The sequence below is a fragment of the Falco cherrug genome, chromosome 12 (genome assembly GCF_023634085.1).
Source record: "Falco cherrug isolate bFalChe1 chromosome 12, bFalChe1.pri, whole genome shotgun sequence".
Classification (NCBI taxonomy): domain Eukaryota; kingdom Metazoa; phylum Chordata; class Aves; order Falconiformes; family Falconidae; genus Falco; species Falco cherrug.
The window spans coordinates 5,497,555-5,517,595 of record NC_073708.1 but is presented as its reverse complement, the minus strand read 5'-3'; the positions used below and the strand labels follow the sequence as shown (position 1 = coordinate 5,517,595).

Here is a 20,041-nt window from a genome sequence, read left to right as displayed (position 1 = left end):
GCGCCGTGGATCCAGGTGGGTCCATGGTGCCGTTATTTCCCTTGAGCTCGCATGCTGCACGCAGCACAATAAAAGCCCCAAATGTCAGATGCTATTTTACCGTCTATGTTGGCAGGAAGATGTTCCCTCAAATTCCTTGTAAATGTATATTGTGTTGGAGAGATCGTCTGCTCAGTGCGTGCCTGTCTGAGTGCCTGCACAGAACAGCATTTCTCTTCCACCTCACGACTGGAAAAAAGAACTAACAGAAATGCTCTTTTTACTTCAGCAAAGCAGATTGCTCCACACCAGCACACCTAAGTATTCTTTCCTTGTAGGGGGAGAGTCTTCTTCCCTCTGCAAGTCACCTCGTTGCCAGCTCTGTAGGTGTAAGACCTCCTGAAGAAAGTCTTCAGGATAACACAAATCCAATCTGAAAGCTGGCTGGAGGCAAAGGAAACCAGCTTTGCTGTGAATTTTTATTTTTATTTAATTCTTCCATGTAAGTCCATTATCAAAAGATCTCAACTGCAATTTAGACACCCACAGGAATTTACAAGAAGAAGGTAAAGGCAGGTTGCAAAATCTATAGCATACCTGCACGCTCTACTGTGATTCAGAACGGCAGCAGCCACGCAGCCAGTGATGCTGGATGGTTTCCAACACCAGATCCTTCTGTCAGTTTTTAATCTCTACAACATATTTCCGTTCATCGAAACCTGCTGAACCTGGCAAACCCCATTATTTTTCCATAGCCCCGCTGTTTGAAATATCTGCTTAGTTAGGCTCAGCTAGCAATGCAGCTAACCAAGTTTAAAGAGTAAGCGGAGACCGAACGGACCTCAATCAGCCTCACTGTACAGCAATCCAGCAGCAACTCAGGAAAACAGAACAAAATTCAGATTCCCTGGACTGTAGCTCTAAACAGCGGTGTGTACTTCTGCACTCACCACAGTGCTCATGTTCGAGACGCGCATCTATTGACTGCAGGGGAATCTGCATCGGGGAAAAAAAAAACAACCAAAAAGGCTCAAGGAGAGGATGTTCTGCCTTGCGGCACAGATTCTTCAAAACACTCCTTTTCAGATCCTCAAAACAGTTTTCAGCATTCAAAAATTCATTTTCACTTTGAGATATGGAGGGCTTATTATCCACTTCAACTCTATTTGTTTTAGCGAAAAAGAGACACCCCGAGTGGCTTAAAAGCAGTGCTTGGAAATGGCTGATTATTTTCTATCCTTGCAGCTGATGTCTAGCAGCTCAGCCAGACAAACAGTGCTTCCTCTCACGCGTACAGATAAGGGCTTTAATATTGAGCTGCACACCGTGAAAGGAAACAGCTATATCCACTTTGTCAGCAAGCACCTATTTTGCATTTAAATTGGCTCTGGTCAACAGGAATACTGTGGTTAAGGATACCAATATTTGGAACATTCTAGATGGAAAATATCTGTGTACAGGTCATTTTTATTATTCGACATAACTCAAAGAATGCCTGAGCAATGAGATCTCTGTCACAAACGACTATATAGGCTAAATGAGACTGCGTATCTATCCCGAGGCCACAGATTAGGACCAGGTAACTGGGGAACTGACACTGACCAGCCGCCTGGGACAAGGCCCTGCTCTGGGTAACACAGTTACTATGGTCAGCAGCCGTTTTCCCAGCACAGAATTTATTCATTGGTTGGCACCTCCTAACGTAAGAGTTCCAGGGGATTTTGTGTCTTTCTTACACCTTTTGGTATACAGGACTTGGTGTGAAGGGTTTCCTGTATCTCCTCAGTGACTATGCAAAATCCAGCCCTCGGCTCCCCCCATTCAGAGGTACATAATTCATTTTGATTTATATCTAACCCATGCCCACAATAATTTTAAAGCTTTGGTTGTACTGCTTGGCACATCACAGCAGCAGAAGAGAAGGGCGAGCAGGAAGGCAAGCGCAGCCTTCTCCACCATCCCTGGGACAACACCATCAGAAATTCAGAAGTCCCCGGTGATTTTCTTGTACCACTAAGCAAAGAAACCACCTCAGGTTCACTTTCCAACCTTGTTTATCCTGGAACTAACACAGACCTACCCCACAAGCACACTTAAGGAAAAGTACTGACACATGGCTAGCAACTGATCAGTAGCCAAGTCCAAAATATTGGTATTATCAAGGCTGTAAAACCTGGCATGTTGAATGTATTTAGTTCGCAGGGTCCACAGCTTCCAGCTAATAAACCCCCAGCTGAGTGTGTCTTCTGAAACCTGCAGGAGGGTGGCGAAACCTGGGACCGGTGTCTGCCAGGCTAGATCCTGACTGCTGAGTTACCAAGCCATGTCTTGGCTCCTGTCACACTCCATGCCCAGCACAAGATTAAAAAAAAAAAAATATTCTCCCTCCTGAGATGGAGGATGGGTGTTAGAGCATAACTGAACCCTACGGCCAGGTAGAGCTATATTCACCAGTAAAGAGCCTCACGTACTCCTTGAACACACGTTCTATGTGTTAATATTATTTTAGATCAATTCTGTGTCACAGCATCAAGAAAACTGTATTGCTGTCACACTTTAAATTGGCATCTTTAAAATCACCATCAGGCTTCTCTGATGTGTGGTGAGGCCCTTGATGCTAAAACACCTTTCATTACTTTAAGTATTTCAAACTCCCAAGTTACTAAGAGCAATTCCCTATCAGTGCATTATGCCATTAACAAAAAATATATACATTTTCTATATAACAGCTGAACCATTACATACTTACATTCAGGGCTCCACAGTCCCTTGTTATATAAAATACTTTTATCTTTATTTCAGCAACTAACGCTGTTACCACATCTTCTCAAAAGCCCTGCTTTTTTTCTGCTTGCCCAGCTCCATAAACACAACTGCTAAAACCCCAAAGCAAAATAAATAAATAAATTCTTTAAAACCGCACATTAGACGATCAGCATTTTGAAAACAAGTGGGACAGTGTCCAACTTCCAAGGTATCAGAAACGCTCGCTGAGGCACGGAACAGCATCTTAGTGCAGTAATGAATCCTTGCTCTCCTCTGTTCTCTCTCTAATCCTTCACCTGCTGAGATTTCCTCTTTGCCTGTAATAAGGCTTCGGGTTTTGCCATACTTGCACCTTTCAGTCACTGTGGTACTGGCGAAACACCTCGGCACGGATCTGGCGGGTAACTGGAGGAAGGTTGGCCAGCAGTTTAGGAACACCAGCCAGCCATCCCTGTAGAGTAAGGGGCTGCTGGGGAGCACCCCTGGGGATGGGAGCGCGCAGCAGCACCGCACGTCAGCCCCAAGAGATACAGAGCAGGCGCACCGATTCGCACACCTGTATACACAAGGCTGCTTTTTGGGTTTTTCAACCTTCTGTGGTCTCCGCTGGCCCAGCTATGGCCCCACCCCACCGCTAGCACCGCCGGCTGAGCGTGCCACTTCACCCACGTGGAGACCGATGCTCATCCTTTACGTCTAGCCGAGACCCTGTCAAGCTAACCGATTACTGGTGAACTCGAGACCTTCTGCTGTATCATCTCGCATGGAAAATCCCACGAGCATCTTAAGCACCGACAAAAGCAATAAGTTGGCGTCAGGCAGGAGGGGCTGAGGGCAGTAGCTGAAGCGTGGCCATGCCACCAGCCGCAGCTGGCAAGCCAAGCCCCTGCTGCCACTGAAGGGAGGTCTACAACAGAAAGGGCTCCCACAGAGGGAGAACAGCTACTCCTTGTGGAAAAGGAAGCCAGCTAGTATTAGCAGCAGCATCTGGCTCCCACCATTTTCAACCCCCGGGTACCAGCAGCAGAGAAGCCAGCCGGCCCTTCTCTTCTGTTTTTTTCTGAGCTCTCTGTCCCAGGTCTGTCTATTCCATTTCCCATTCTGCTGGCCATGGAAAGAATGAGGCCCCCACTTCTGGGATAACTGAATTCCTGTTACCCTGTTCCAGTATTGCCTGACCTGCTCTGGAAGTTCAACCTGAGTGTGGGTGATCACTGTGTGCTTGTTCTTGCCTAAGCACTCAGCTTCTGTGATCTCCAAGGTGAAGGACAAACAAATATAGTACCTCGTACCACGGTACCGTAACTGGGGATTACTTTGGTGAGTCTACCTTGTAGCAAAAGTGCAACGCTGTGTATACACACCGAGCTTTGTCTTGGCAGAGCTAACCCATGACTCTGAAATCAAGCCATCTGGATTTTTCTCAGCACAAAAGACAAGCCTACGGCTTTAAACCCTCAGCGACCAGCGTAACCAGCACCCCAGCCAACACGGGTGGCTTTTTTTCTTTGTGAGTTCATGTTGACACAGCTAGAAGGAAGCAACAAAGAAAAAAATGTGTGTATTGAATGGTGCAAGAAAGCACCAACTGAACAAGATAAAACCCACCAAACTACATTGTTCCAGCCTCAGCACTGTCTTTATGCCAAATTCCTCCAAGAATCGGGTTCAAAAAGAATGAAAATAGTTGTAGGCAATGAAGACAGAATATTTTTAACCACCACATTCACCTACTCAAACTTTCTAATCCATTTTCTAGTAATTAAGAAATTACAAAGTAATTAAGTAATTAGAAATTAAGAAAAAAGGGATTAACTACCTTTTCATCTAGTTTTAGCACTCCTTTCAAAGTTGGTGACTACCGATCACGGAGACACTGACAGAACACCCATAAATACGCAAACTTTGCATTTGCTATGAGTACACAACAAAGCTTTTGGGTTTGTATATAGCTTTACTAAGGTGTTACGTGTTACATTAATGGCAATCCACGAGAAAAGGCAAGGGAGGGAAGAAAGCTGAAGGCTTAGAGTTCAGGAGCTTCACATGTCTCGTTTGACCCACTTCATTTTCTCATCTTAATATGATGACTACTGTATCTAACAGGTACGAAGTGGCTGTATCAGTCACACCTGACCTACCTCACCTGTGGGTTCTTTATTCTAATTTAACCATTTCTGCATTTAAATGTTGAAATATGGCCTCACAAAGTAACTCACCACCTGGCTCTTCTTTAATTGCAAAGCTCCATGCTGATACCCAACACATTCAAGGTAATTAAAACTAAAGATCTATAGAACCAATAATGTCTAGAAACTTTTTTCAAATTTCTTCTCCCAAATGGGCTTTTAACACAGTGACACTAACAGAAGCACAGTTTCTCAAGTGTCCAGAAAAACTTGCATCAATTTTCCTGAAATTCCTTTTAAGAAGAAAATGAGGAAGCTCCAAAATACTGAGATGTTCCGCTTTTGAATGTTTAATCACAAAGATTCTGTTCTTATTTATAAAATGTCTATTTGAAACATTGCTTAAATAATTCCTTCTGGATCCAATGACAATAAGAGAGCAGCAATAAGGAATGCTTTCAAACATGAAGAAAAGAGAAAACAAACAAAAACTTAATATAACATATTAATTTGGAACAAATAAAAAATAACTAAAACTAAAAGCAGAAGACAAAAATTTAAATTCTTGAGTTTTGTAAAGCTTAAACCAGCAGAGATTCATGCAGACCAGAAGAAAATCCTGTATTCCCAGTATTTAAGTATCACAAATCAAACCACCCGGCGGACTTGGCTGAAACCCACGCTCTGCAGAGCTGGTGAGTGTGCAGCTGAGGCACGGAACTGGCTCCACAGCAACATAATTCTATAAACTGTAGTTCCTATTTCATTCTTTATTCACAGGACTGATTGATAAAAGTAACTTTACAGTTGTAAGTCTTCTCTAGCTCTGGCTTCACGACTACATGATAGTTCTATTAAAAAAAAAACAAACCAACAAAACCCCCAGAAGAGTATCCGATAGCCTTAAAGCATGAATTAAAAAGCTTAGGAAATGGGTCAAAAAGCCATTGTCAAAGGGAATCATTATTCAATAACATTTTTCATTTTTGGTTAATGACATTCTAAAGGCTGTCTTCTGGGACTCATAAAAGATCCAGCACTATCAAACAGTACAGTGGCCTGGAAGTGAAAAATACAGTCCTGCTAATAAAATCTGCAGATGACACATGGATAGAAAGAGCTGTAAAGAACAAGAAGAAGGGCCAGAAAATTGCAGACATATATTTGACTTCCTGGAAACAGCATACTCGCATGAAACACACCGCTGTGCCGACTCCAGACCAAAAGGACGCAGGGCTTACCTACAGCACAGAGCCACAGACCTCCAGCTGGGGTCGAATCCCATGAAGAGGTGGGCTCAGCCCCAGGAAAACACCGTTCAGACTTTTCCAAAAGTTTGGTATTTTTTCTGCTCTCTGGGAAGAACCAGGGATGGGGGGGAATGAGAGGCATGTGCTGTGAATGCCAGCCATTGACCTGGCTCTCCCTCTTGTCTCACTCCTCGATGGCAAGCGGACCAAAATAATCCTTCAGAAATATGCTTTTTTTTTCCCCCCACTTCTAATTTTTAATTGTATCAGTGCCATTCATAACAGCAGCCCCACAGGGAAGCTGCACCGGCCCCACGCAGGAGGCCACACAGCACAGCGTGGGGCTGGGAGCAAACACTGGTATGGGGAGAAGCTGCAGCGAGCAAACGCGGAGTTGGGCTGCGGCAGAACGGCTAATGGGAGCCCTGGTATGTACAAGGATAGGAAAAAGCAAGGTGACTAGGGAAGTTTTAATCCTGGATTGCCAGTGAGACCAATACTGGAATACTGCATCTAGGCCTGGAAGATGCAGTCGGGCGAAAAAAAATAAAAAATTAAGAGGATGCGGAGCAGAGCCACTGTGCTGCGCAGGGTGTAAATGCCTCGCAGCAGGAGATTTAAGAGCACAAGCTCCTCAGTTTGCACAAGACAGCACGGACAGCTGAGCTGGTCGCAGCATGCAAGTACCTTCACAGGGATAAAATAAGTAACGGTGCAGAATGCTGTACCCGGGTACAAAACCACATGCCGGATCCAAGATGGGAAGCAGAAACCAGAAAGAATCTAAACGAGATTTTGAACAGCGAGAGATTACCATGGAAAATGATACCTTTCCCACCTCCTGTTACACCCCAGTGAGAGCTGGATGCTTTTCCAGAACAGCATTTAATAGTTCTTAATTTTCAAAAAATGCTACTGGAATAAAGTTGGATGAAAGAGAGAAGCTTCAATAGCTGAAAGATGTAACCTCTGTGAAGGCACAGGCAGGATGAACCAGCTCTCCCATTTCCATGCAACTGAACCTGGATGCCAAACAGGGAAACCACTGGGCTGATGTGCACTGGTGCGATACCGAAGACCAGTGCTTGGCGCAATGCAGCAGCACCTGAGGGCTTCTCACGGAGTGGGGAGCTGCCCCTCCTGCCCTCCCACTCCCCAAATGCCATGTTTTCTGCACAGATACCACAGGCTACGGCTTCACCTTTGATGGTTTCTACTCCACTTAATAACAGGCAGCAGCAAAAATGTGCTGCGCATTGAAGGTTTAAGACAGCTGAAAACAAATGCGATGCAATATAAATAGTTGAAGGTATTTTAGTACCGATTATTACTTTTCATATTGAATAACAAATGAGTGATGAAGGTCAAATAAACATGAAGAAGAATAACATTCTATGCCAGCTACAGGTTACCACAATATAAAACAGATGCTTCTTCCCTGTTTATGTGTTCCACATTTAGGGCCAGATTTGTGTATGTTAAACAAGCACTCCGCGAGTTTTATCAGGGTGTCCACTCCATGATCAAGCCTGGGTTTAGTAGCGTGAGGGACCAGGAGCTTACCCACTGCGGGGACATTGCCTCCTCTCAGGCTACAAGGATTCGTATATGACACATACGGGGCTTTCAACACTGTCACTGCAGAAGCTGCGCCAGTTTTCCTAAATATGCTGGAACTCCAAGACTTTAAAACATGGGAAATCCAAGGAAGGAAGAGATTTCATTTTGATGCATTTAGTTTTAACATCAAAAGGTGCCAACCAAGTCTTATTGAGAAAAAATTGCCGTCAAACTAGTATTTGTGCACATCAGTTCTACTCTCAAACCTAAAATACAGTAGTAAGCAAACCACAGTCTGATACAACGATCCATTTAATTAACTTTATATAAGCAGTTTCCTTCACTGACTTCAAATCTTGATGATTTCTGGGGGAAGACAACAACGTTGTGGGGCTGACTCCTTAAAGCAGAATAAACATGTAGAACTCTTATAAACAAAAATTTAGGTGATGGTAAACATAACATGTGCTATTCCATATAAACATGTCTCACCTGAATTTTTGGGAAGACAAGATTTGTACTGGCAAAAGAAATCACAGAAAAGGTTGTGAAGCTGGAAGGATGACAAGCGAGAGTAGAATACACAAAATGTTTAAAAATTTTAGAGTTAAAGGAAGAGCAGCTGCATCGTGAAATCACAAAAGCCAAGGGACTTGAGCAATCAAAGGAAAGGAAAGACAAAAACTATTAGAGCTTTTCTTTTTCTGCATCACCTGCTTAATAAATAAAATTTGTTATTTTATTATCTGTGTATCTTATTTATCTGCAGAAAAAAGAAATTTTTTTCTGCTCCAAAGACAAGGTGAGAGGATCAGGGCGGAATCTGGCTGTTCCTGCCCCACAGAGGAGGAAGAAGTGGAGGCCAGACCACTCCTAGGGACATCCCGAGAGCAGGGAAGGGCGCAGACAAGGATTCTATCTGCTGAAAACAGCCAGTTCTAATAGCGACCACCCAAGCTCCCTTATTGCTCCTTTGGCAGCAGCAACAGCAGCAGCATGCCAGCACTAATGCCACCCAGGGAAAAATAGTCTTCAAAAGCTCAAACGCTGTCAGCTCCTCCTCATTTGCAAGAGTTAGAGACTTAGAAAAGTGTAGACTGGAAGGGCTCTCCAGTAGGCACAGACCAACGTCCTGCTCAGGCAGGGATAGCTTCAAAGGCAGAGCATGCTGCTCGTGAGAGTCTCTCCAAGGACGGAGAAGCCAGGGCCACCCTGGGCAGCGCTGCTTCCCCTTACACTGAGCCAGAATTTGCTTCGCTGGAAATCCAGACCATTCCTTCTCATCTCCTGACTGTGTGCCCCTGAAGGGCGTTTGGCTCCAGCCTCTCCAGGACCTTCTTTTTGGTGGCAGGAGACTGCAATCAGATCACTTTTCCTGAGCTTTCTGGTCTTCAGGCTAAGCTGCCCCAACCCTTTCACCCTTCCCTGCTGCGGTCAGCCCCCTGCCCTCGCAGGGCTCCTCTGCCCCCTGCCCTCCCAGGGCTCCTCTGCCGGACCTGGGCTCTGAATATCCCTTTGTTGTGGTTTAACCCCCACCAGAAACTAAGTACCACTCCCTCCCTGCCCCCCTGCAGCGGGATGGGGAGGAGAACTGGGGAAAAGGTAAAACTTGAGGGCTGAGATAAGAACAATTTAATAATTGATATAATAACAATGATAACAACAACAATTGTAATGTCAAGGAGAGAGAAGGGGAGAGGAACACAATCCAAAGGGAAGGGAAAAAGCCCCAAGTGACGCACAACACAACGGCTCCCCACCTGCTGACCGATGCCCAGGCCCCAGCCAACTCCCCCCAGTTTCTATACTGAGTACGATGGTCTATGGTATGGAGCACCCCTATGGCTAGTTCGGGTCAGCCATCCCGGCCGTGTCCCCTCCCCATTTCTTGTGCCCCTCCAGCCCTCCCGCTGGCAGGGCCTAAGAAACTGAAAAGTCCTTGACATAGTGTAAACATGACCCACAACAACTACAACACCAGTGTGCTATCAGCATTGTTCTCACACCACATCCAAAACACAGCATTGTGCCAGCCAAGAAGAAAAATTAACTCTATCCCACCCAAAAGCAGGGCACCCCTTCCTCTGGGGGGGCTCAAACCTGGACTCAGCGTGTGAGATGCAGCCTCAGGACTGCTGGGTGGGAGGAATCAGCATCCCACCCGACACGCTGCCAGCCCGCCCTTGTCCCCACACGCTGCTCGCTCCTGTTGCCACCCACCATGACTCCCAACGCCCTTTTTGCACTGATACTATCGACGTTTGGTTCCCAGCCTGCACAGACTATGGAGTTATTTCTGCCCAGGGAGGAGCCCTGGGTTTTGCACTTGCCTTTGCTGAACCTCAGGAAGTCCAGCCCACCCCTGCTGAGGTTCCTCTGATCAGCAGACCTGTCTTTCCGTGTGTCCACCACCTATTCTCTGGATTTTGCTGCCTGAAAATGAAGGTTTTGCCACTTGAAAAACAGGGCACATCCTCTTCTGGTGTCTAGGCCTGAAGATGCTAAACAGTCCCAGTCCCACTATAAACCCCAGAAACGTTTACCCAGCCGCCTGTTAAACCCACTGACCGCTATGCCCTGTGCTCCTGCCAGGCCACCTAGTTCTTCACCCCATTTGCAGTTCACCCATCCGCTCTGAACCTCCTTAGTTTGGCTTTGACGGGAAATTGAGAGCCTAGAAATCATTACGGCAGAGCCTGCTGGCGTGTAACTACAAATCGCTTGTATGAAATGGCTGCTAATTCCCCTGAACAGAGCGCTAAACACCAGGCAGGCAGGCAAATGAGAATACAGCAAAGCTCTCCAGAAGAATGCCCTTCAACCCTGGATTAAGAGGATTATACCACTTAGCATACCATTTTTGCAACCCCTTGGGTCCAAGTTTTCTGCAGATAAGTCGAGAATTGAAATTCCCCAGAGTAAAGCTACGCAGTCCTTGCACAAACTACACAGCAGTCCACTTTCGTAGGTCGCTTTGCATGTCTGTACGAAGCAGTTTCAGAATAACTGGAAATCTCGAAAGCAGGACCACACAGCAAAACAACCATGTGTCATGGTCACACTGCAATATGACTAATTTTATTAAAATATATGTTGGAGGATTGCTATCACACAGCGTTGCTTTGGAGTATATTTAAAAACCCCTTATCTCGGATCATCTGCAAACTGTTCCACTGTCTACTATTTATGTGCATCAAAGCAATGCTACAAAACCACTGCTACGCCTTCCACGGAAAAATTCATATTTGCCACTGAAAAATACGAATAGAGTTGACGGGACCTGGACAACAGCGGATAATTCTGATTTTCCTAACGAAGTTCATTACCACGGACATGTCAGAAGGTTAGGCAAGGCTGCCCTCAAGCAAGAGCACCCCACAACAGCTACCAGCTGGGCCTGGTTTGGTTTCGGCATTAACCCTTTGCCACCTCATGTCGTAACACGTGGCGCTCTCTGTGCAAGACAGACTCTGTGTGCCTATGGCACTACCCAAGTAACTATGAGTTACTAGTTGCAAGATTTCTGGAACTACAGCGATAACGATCCTGCCATCCAAACCACGGAACAGAATGAAAGCCTTTAAATAACTTTTTTTTTTTTTTTTAAAACTTCACTCTGCAACCAGAGCAGCATAGTAGAAATTCCTTTAAATGTATATGAAGCCTGGATTTTGCAAACAAACAGATGAATCCCAGATTGCAAAAATACATGTGCTATTAACATGAACTCTCAGAATAAACAAAAGCACTGCAAATTCCTTCTGCAGAATCTTACTTCATGTACAGTACATACCTTTGTGCAATCTGGTAGAATGACCAGGACAGTCGAGGGGATTTGCCCCAACTTATCCCAGCTGGCAACTTGTCCCATGATTAAACATAGCAGTAGAGAACTGAAAGAAACTTTCTGAGTCATCAGGTCCCGTCCCTTAGTAGCGCAGGCTCCCACGCACTGTCTAACCCTATTATAATCCTGTCGAGCTTCATCTTAAACCTCCTCAGGTTGTTTGCACCATTATTTGCTTAGTTAATACAATTCAAAACCATTTAAATGGGTAGTTAAGTATTTCCTATGTAAACCCTGCAAACCCCACATTTCTTAACTTATTTACTAGTACATAATGCACCGAAACATGTTAATACTCCAGGAAAAAAAGAGTTGGTGAGAACATGTATTTAACTTAAGTCAATCATTCACATCTGATAAATATTAGTAATAATGATACTTTTCCTCCCATGGTTGTTCCGTGTAAGTATCTCCGTTTACTAGGAGATAAGTAGTTACTTCATAGAGAATTTTTTTTCTTTTAGTGTTATTTTCAGAGTGGCAAAAACCAGCCAGAGCTGTAACGTGATGCTCTTGATACCAGTTATTGTCTCCTGCAGCCACTTGCAGCTGACCCGGAGGAACGGCGAGATACATATTGCAATGTCCAGTACTTTTGCTCCAAAGCTATACAAAACTTCAGAGGCCATCACCCAGCCAGCTTCAGTAGCACTTTCCAAAGACTGAAATTATAGGGTAAGCCATCCATGAAATGTTTTCCTACCACAAGGATTTTAATTTAAACAACTGCAGTACAGGCTCTAGCCCACACAAGCAGTTCAGGACAGGAGGCATCTAGGAAACCCCACTGCCACCATCACCTGCTCCAAGAAACTCATCCGAAGGGCTCTCCCGGAGCCCGCCGGTGGGACCTTCTCCGCCAGCACCCGGCTCCCGATAGTCCTGTTGCAGCATCCCTACCTGTCTGAAGGATACTTCTCTCGGCTTCTAGTCAGAATCATAAATGCTGCCCCAGCAATCAGCTAAGGCAGAAGAAGAGGAAGGGTTGTGCCTGGACAATTAACTAATTGTAAACAGTAAAAAACTAAATTAACTAAAATATACCACCTATTTCAAAACACGAGCATGAGAAAAGTACGTAACTCCTAATACCCCGGTGAAGTTAAAGTCTCTTTGGAGCCCAGTCTCCATCCAGGTCATAATAAAGTAACAATTTTATCTGCACTGGATTTCCATATTTATTATTTAACTATTCTAACGGGCCTTGTAAATTCTAGCCTAGAGGAGGCCAGAGACAGAAAAAGGCACCATAATAAAAGGGACTGGGCAGAGCTCTGGATTAAGTCCAGCAGCCTAACGGGAGACGCAGGAGAGGAGTTCGTGCACCCGAGATTTCCTGAGCGTGGACAGGCAGAAAAACCCAAGCAGGAACTGTGCGCAGAGAGGTTTTACACAAGATAGCAATAAAGCAAATTTTTCCTTTTCTGAGAACACCTCCCTTCGTCACAGCTTAGCGAACTGCCTGGACACAAACACATACACAGACCGAAGTGTGCAAACACAAATGCTTCATTGGGTGGCCAAAGAATTAGCCTGATTCGTATTTAGACTGATTTTTTAACGGTATCTGCCTTCAAGTTAAGCTCAACACCTGTAAATGCACTTTTATTTTCCAAGCCTTACTTTGACTGCTTCTAGGTGGACTGGCTCCCACACGGACTCATCTGTAGAATTTGAGACCAAAGATGAACTTTGGCACCAATCCTCAGAACCTAACTTTATTGACTTGAATGCAGCTCCCCACAGGGGCTGGGATCTCCATGAGGGAAGAAGATGACCACACTATACGTGTCATTTACACAAAGACATAGGCTATTTATGAAAAAAGGAAGCGGCCATTTAACTAAAAAGTTTTTACAGATATTTATGCTGATTTCAGGAGAACATATAAAAGTGTAACATCACCAGTGCCATGCAAGGAATAGATTCTCTCAGATTTAGTGATGATGGTGACCTACACCCCACATCCTCGGCATACACTGAGCATTTGCCCTGAACTTTTAACTGATGTGCTAAGGCAAAGGAAGTGTTTATATCATTTAGTGCTGATTCCATGGATAGATAAGCTCAGTCATTTGCTGCTTTAATTATTATTTCTATTATTTCAATATTATTTCAACTGTTCTCATACTGAGCAAATCACCTTCTTCTAAACTTAGTAGCCCAGAAAGATCTTATTTTAACAATCTTATCTCTTCTGACATCAATTATTTTTATTGATGCATGACAGCAAATTTCTGAAAAAGCAATAAAAAGAGAAACTAAACAGCAAATAGCTTCCAGCAGAAGGACTTAACCACTGGACAGAGTATAACTTTAAGCATAATTGGCAAAGGAGCAAGAGCAACACCTACCACAGATTTGGGTTTGCTGACTGCCACCAGATTGGCCAGAAAGTCTTCATCATACAGTTGGCTAAAAACATGGGCATCGTAAGCCACCGTTATGGAGATTTCTTCCATCATTTTGCTGGCAATCTGCCGTTAGCGGCCCAAGCAGGTTGACAATCCAAGGCTGAACCTTGGCTCAGTTCCGTGTCGGTTGCTCACACCCACCTGAAGAAGCTAATGAGGAAGGAGCGTCACCAGAGAATGACCCAGCAAACCAGCTCCCCTGGGGGTCCTCCTCTCAAGGGCGCCTTTGGGTATCACGGGAAGCACGTCTGAAACACCTGCTCACCCTCCCAACACCCAACTTGCAAAAGGCACTGGCTGCAGCTTGGGGAAGGCCAGGGAACCTGCTTTAACTGCAGTCTGAGGCTCAGGATGAGGAAGCAGTAGCCAAACCAGATTATTATTAAGCAAGAAAAGATCTGTCAGTGCTTGACAGCGGGACTGGAATCAGTTCTGTTCTCCTCAAGCTTTGTCGCAATTGTTTATTCTTTAGATCCGGTTTTCTCCCACAAAAGCTGATATTCTTGTTAGCAGAGTCTTGCTTTCCAATGAATTGCTTCTTCTGGCTTATTTGTAAATTCATGGAGAGGGGTGTAATGATGATTTCTTTCAGGCATTCCTTGGAATTTTTCCACAAGTTTCTAAACCTCTTCTTTAAAGTCTTTAAAACCACTCACTAGATCTGAACAGCATTTTGTGCCACGCAGACACCGATGGCATCAAATCCCAACCCTCCAAAAAGTTTTTCAGTTTCCATTTGTCATAGAGGGTAAAACAGCAATGCAAAATGTAATGAAGGCTGTAAGCTCTTCCCTGAATAAACTCACACCACCACAAGTGAAATAAAACCAACATACACAATCAAAACTTCCCACAGTTGAAGGTTTTTAACTTGAAGTGGGGATTGGTTTGCTTTTAATCAAGAAGTGACATGGTACCTCTTGTCTATGTGTCCTAAACAGCATAGGTACCTTCCAAATTGCTCCTCACTTTCCAACTCATTTATCGTAACATTATCTAAAACAGTGCAAGGAAAAAAATGGAAAAAAAATAACTGAAAATCTGTATTCTCAAAACTACAAAAAAAAATCTAGAAAATAGTAAGTGATTCGAAAACACAAACAAAACAACTCCAAAAGAAACTCCTTTCAGGACACTCAGACAAGGTAAAGCTCCTAACCAAATTCACCTCTTCTGCTTAGACTCATTCACCGCATTTTTATCTTCTCTGGAAGTCTTTAGTTCTTCCTGGTGGAAAATCACACCTGATCAAGAAACATAAATCATTTCAGCCATCTTCAAAAAGAATATGTGCTGGATGCAGCAAATCCGGTAGAAATTTCCAGTTCAGTTGGCGGTAGCATATGGTTACACTCTCGCTTTCCAGAATAAACAGGGTCAGACCCACCTTGCTTTTCTGTTTTTCCTGTGCTTTTGGAGTATCCTTATCAAAGATTACACAGGTATCTAAATAGCACCAGGTGCTATTTGCAGTTGAATAGGAGACTTGAGCAACAGCTGTAGCGTACAGGATTAAAACCCCACCACGTCTTTCACTTAAGGGCGGGGGGGAATTACATGTTATTGCTAGGAAACAGAGTTCTAATAGGCTTATGGCAAACAAAAACCGCAGCACTTGAGGTTAAATCCTTGAGAATAAAGCAGATTCTGATCATGCTTAACCCTTGCAGGAAGAAGAAAGGTATTTTTTCCTTGAAATGCACCCATCGTGCGTTTTTAAAAGTTCTTCTTCAAAGGCTTGCAATTTTTTTCCAATTAATTCCCACAGCAGAAATGCTTTAGATGCCAATCCCGAAGCTCCGATATCCAGCTCACGAGATCGCTCTCCGTGTCACCTATGCAAAAATCATACCTGCTGTGCTAAATCCTGCCCAGGTTTTCCGAAGCCCTTGAAATGACGGCTTCCTCTTCGCTTCCACTGCCTCATGGGGTGCCTTTATTTGCTCTTGTAGCAAAAGTTCAACGCGTCAGGCTAAGAGTGGCTCCTCCTTGGCTGCCTCTGAGGTGTGCTGACAAAGGCACCTGTTGTAAGAGGTAAAGAAAGTCCCTTCCCACAACCCCTCCCTGCTGGCACCGGCTCCGGAGGCTCCCAACAGGGACCGACCTTACGTTGGAACAGGCGCAGGGGAGAGAGCAGGCGGTACAACAACAAACATTCCCATGTTAATGAGAGACCAATTTAATTCTGCAATAAGGGCAGGAGGTGGGGAATGCAAATTATCAGACGCACTCCCCAGCTGCAGCTACTCAAATCCCTCCCCTGGTTTCACCATCAGGCATTTCTATTTATAAGGAATTATGGACCAGAACCTACACTCCCCCCCCCCCCCCCCCCCCCAGGTTTTTTTTTCATATCTACAGAGGGTTTGTAATTTTGGCATGTTCTAACTAGCCATTGCCGGAACTAATAACTGATTTTGGATGTTGGCTAATGCATATCTTTACTTTAAAAAGAATGTTTTTCAGCTGTCTTTTCAAGCTAATGGAGCTGAGCTGCCCACAGATCCCTATGGACCTGCAATTTACATCCGCGATAACAGTCTGTGCTGTAACCTGAATCAGCGCACATCATCTTAGGTATCAAACCAGTTAAACTAAATCTTTTGAATGAAACCGACTGAAGCAAATCCGTCCACCCAGACACAGTGGTAGCATGCTCACGCCAGAGGAACTGGAAAGGACAAGGCAAGCAGAGAGATGCCCTTCACCGCCTTCTCAGGCCACACAACACACTCCTCCCAGCATTTCAGCACAGAGCCTTCCCCTCAGCCAGGCTTTCTGAGTGCTGAAGTGATGAATAATCTAGCAAAAGACAATAAAAACCACAGAGTGCAGCTTCATATTTATTTAAAGCAAATAGCGCTTCTCCGTATAACACCGCGTCTACCTTGCAGTAGCCTCCCTCAAAGAACAGGAACGCAGCCCCCTCCATGGCATAGGTTTGAAAGCATACCTCCAAAGCAGGAATTTTTGGAGAAGCGGTTCAACCAAGCAGTCAGGCCGACAAAGGAGAGCCAGCAGAAGGACAGGTGAGCTGCAGAAAACTTAACTAATTAAGGTAAGTAGTCCTAATTACAGTTGTTGGGATTTATATACTGGTGGATAATAGAGATGAATGGAAAATTCCTGAATTGAGCAAAACAGCCAGTTTAGCAAAGCCAAATCCTGCTCACTCCCAAGATAAATTCACTCTCACTCCACCCCCAGGAATGTCTTGCTGCTATCTGACGGGGATAGGATCTTCTGATAGACAGAAATCGCGTTACGTATGTGAGGTATGTGCAGCTTCTTGCTAAGCTCTCCCTTCCTGCCACCACATTTCTGAAATGCAAAGGCGTTTTCTGTGATTTGCTTTCCGTGTATTAATGAAACTGGGAAGATCACAGCAGTCTTCAGATAAGGAAACATAAAACTCCTTTCAGAGCACTTGGAATGGCATTTGGCAGTCTTCAAGATAAGTTTACAGGGGTTTCCCCCCACCCCCCAGATCGGAATGAATAACGGTAGTATCAGCTCTTTCCCTAATTGCCTTACCCAGTAATGACCTGTAAGAACTGTTTCAAACACAACCAGCAGGTGAAAAAGACCGGGTTACACATCAAACACTGTGAATCCCAAAGCACAGCTCCATTCTCTCCTCGCCCACAAAGGGCTTCCCAACCACCAGAGAACGGCGGAGAGCCCAGATCTTCTGTCCACACACTAAACCCCTGCAGCGCTGGTGCTGTGCCGGACCCTCGGCCACCCCAAACACCCGTGCTGGGGTGAAAGGTGGGGGAGCAGCTGCCCGTCCCTCGCACGCCTGCTTATCCCAGGGAAATAAGAAGCAAAGCGTGTACCGCTGTGGTGGTGCAGCCTTTCAGAAGGCTGCGCTTTTATTCATAACCCTGTTCCAGTTTTAGACATCAGAAGGTAAATACCTTTAGAGGTGTTTTGGGATTCAAAGTGAGAAATGAACGCCAAGCCGTTGCTCGCAGCAATGCCCCACACCTTTCGAGAAAAGCAGTTGCCAGGCTCAGGCTGATCTACATGCAGTTCCGCTATGGCTTCTCCAAGTTTTATTTTTTTAATTGAAAATGTCAAATAACACGGCCTATTTCCGCCCCCCCAGCCCCAAAGAAGTGGGTGTATGCACCTGTGTTTCGTTTAAAATAATCCTCCAAATGTGTGGAAAAATCTGGGCTTGCTGTGCTTCAGCATATGTACTTACAGGGGTAAATCCTCCCAATTTGCAGCTACTCTGCATTCTCCTGATTTGAAAGTGGGCAAGATTATAAACTGATTTTTACAGATTAAAGCCAGTAAAGTCATCCCGCCGGGCAGAGCGAGGGTTTCTCTCCCAGCGTGGCTGGAATTGCTGAGGCAGAGGCATTCAAGACAAACCAGTGATGCTGGCGTGTGCTCCCCCTCCATGTAAACGTGTAGCCCGGCACAGGGAAAAGCTGAGGACTTCTAAGTCTTCATTTTCTGTTGCCAGCTCTGCCTCTTGAATTATTTACTGTAAGCCCAAAGGAAGAGAGAGCACTATCGCCCAGGTCTCCTTCAGTCTTACGGGAAAGCACAAATAGCAAACTCACTGCAAAAGCAGGAGGAACCTTTATAAATACATCTGCTTTGTTATGGATTAAAACGAACGGAGCAGAAAATACCCCAACTCCCCTCTCCCAGCCTCCCCTAATCAGCTGCGTGCCACACAAAAACTAGTCCTGCTCCCATGCAACAACTGCTGCATAAGGATTTTCTTCCACAAAGTTCCTAGATGATCTTTAAAGCTTATTAAAAGAAGTAAAACCATCAGCCTCACCCCTCAATCTACAGAGGGTGGAAGGCCAGGCCAGCTGCTACCTCCCCAACCTGTTGAAGGTCACTCCCTGTATTTATAAAAGCATATTCTCCATTAATTCTGTACTGTGTATTTGTTCTGTTCTCAAAGAGGTGGTTATTAACGCAGTTAGAAAAGGTTTGGGTCAAGTTTGCACTTCATTTCGAGTTTTACATTAACTTGAAATTACCGCTAAACAAGGGCATGAAGCTGCCTAAACCAAATCCACCCGTTTGACTTCTAAAAGCCATACGAACCTGAAAAAGATGGAAGAGCAGCACAGCTGGGATGCCAGCGTACAGGTACATATTTAGTCAGCTCAGTCCATTCCAGATTCTTCTGCAGCCTTTTAAATTAATTCACAACTCTCTTCTGATTTTTGATTAATTAAACCCACATTTTAACTTTCTGTGTCCGTATTTTTTTTTCCATACTGCCACAATCACTTTCTAAGGACACTAGAAGTTACCTCCCCTCTTCAGTCACGTTTCCCTCAAACATCAGCCGCCTGGCAGAAATACCTCACTTAACAAACCTCCTTCTTGTCTGCCAAGAACCTGCATTAGAGTTGGGATGACTTTTTGCTTGTTTGTGTTTTTCCAGCAGCAAAGGCAGCACGGGGCTCTGACCAGCCCGAACCACTGGTGCAGTTTATTGCCCGGCCCCACAACGAGCCGCGGTGCGATGGGTGATGGAGGCAGTGGGGCTGGGGAAAGAGCCTGACATCCTTGAGCCAGTACCGCTACCAGGTAAAAGGAATATTGAATCTTACTGTGAGATTTTGGAAATCCTAGCCTTTGGCTGTTGAAAAAAACAGGTTTTTACAGCATATTTGGGGCATAAATGGTGCATAGAACCTGATGTAACCGACTGAGGTTTAAAAAGGAGCTGAGAATACTTCCTCCTTCCCATCTTTTTATTTTAGCAAAATAAAGGATTTTGGTTTTTTTTTTCTTTTCTTTTTTCTGTTTACAAAGGGAAGGGGTGGTACTGGTGAGCTCTATAACATGCGCACGCCTACTCCAGCCTCGCACAACCTGAGTGGGGCCGCGCTAATTTGCACGGCAGACAGCCCCACAGAAACCACTTAGAAGGAAAAGGCAGAAATTCCTAAACTGACTTTGAGCGTCATCTCCTGGAAAGCAGCTGGCTTCAGCCACCTGTTTCATGTTCCACCCTTCTTCTTTGGGGACCCATTTTTTATCTCCCCCCTGGCTCAGTGATGGCAGAGGACCACGAACAACTTCACACCCCAACGAGGGAGGCAACAGCCG

General features: G+C 44.9%; 1 protein-coding gene across 9 annotated transcripts in view; it reads right to left on the bottom strand.

Moving 5' to 3' along the window:
- RABGAP1L (RAB GTPase activating protein 1 like) overlaps positions 1–20,041 on the bottom strand; it is a 254,855-nt gene that overhangs the window by 21,572 nt on the left and 213,242 nt on the right. Inside the window, exon 1 of one of the 9 annotated variants that reach the window (XM_055724790.1) lies at positions 13,886–15,973. The exons of 7 other annotated variants lie outside the window; for them this stretch is intronic. In XM_055724790.1, the coding sequence (XP_055580765.1) occupies positions 13,886–13,996 (111 nt within the window). In that variant the 5' untranslated portion in view covers positions 13,997–15,973. Of the gene's footprint in view, positions 1–13,885; positions 15,974–20,041 lie in introns of those variants that run through there. One more of the 9 variants, XM_014283288.3, reaches the window with a different exon arrangement.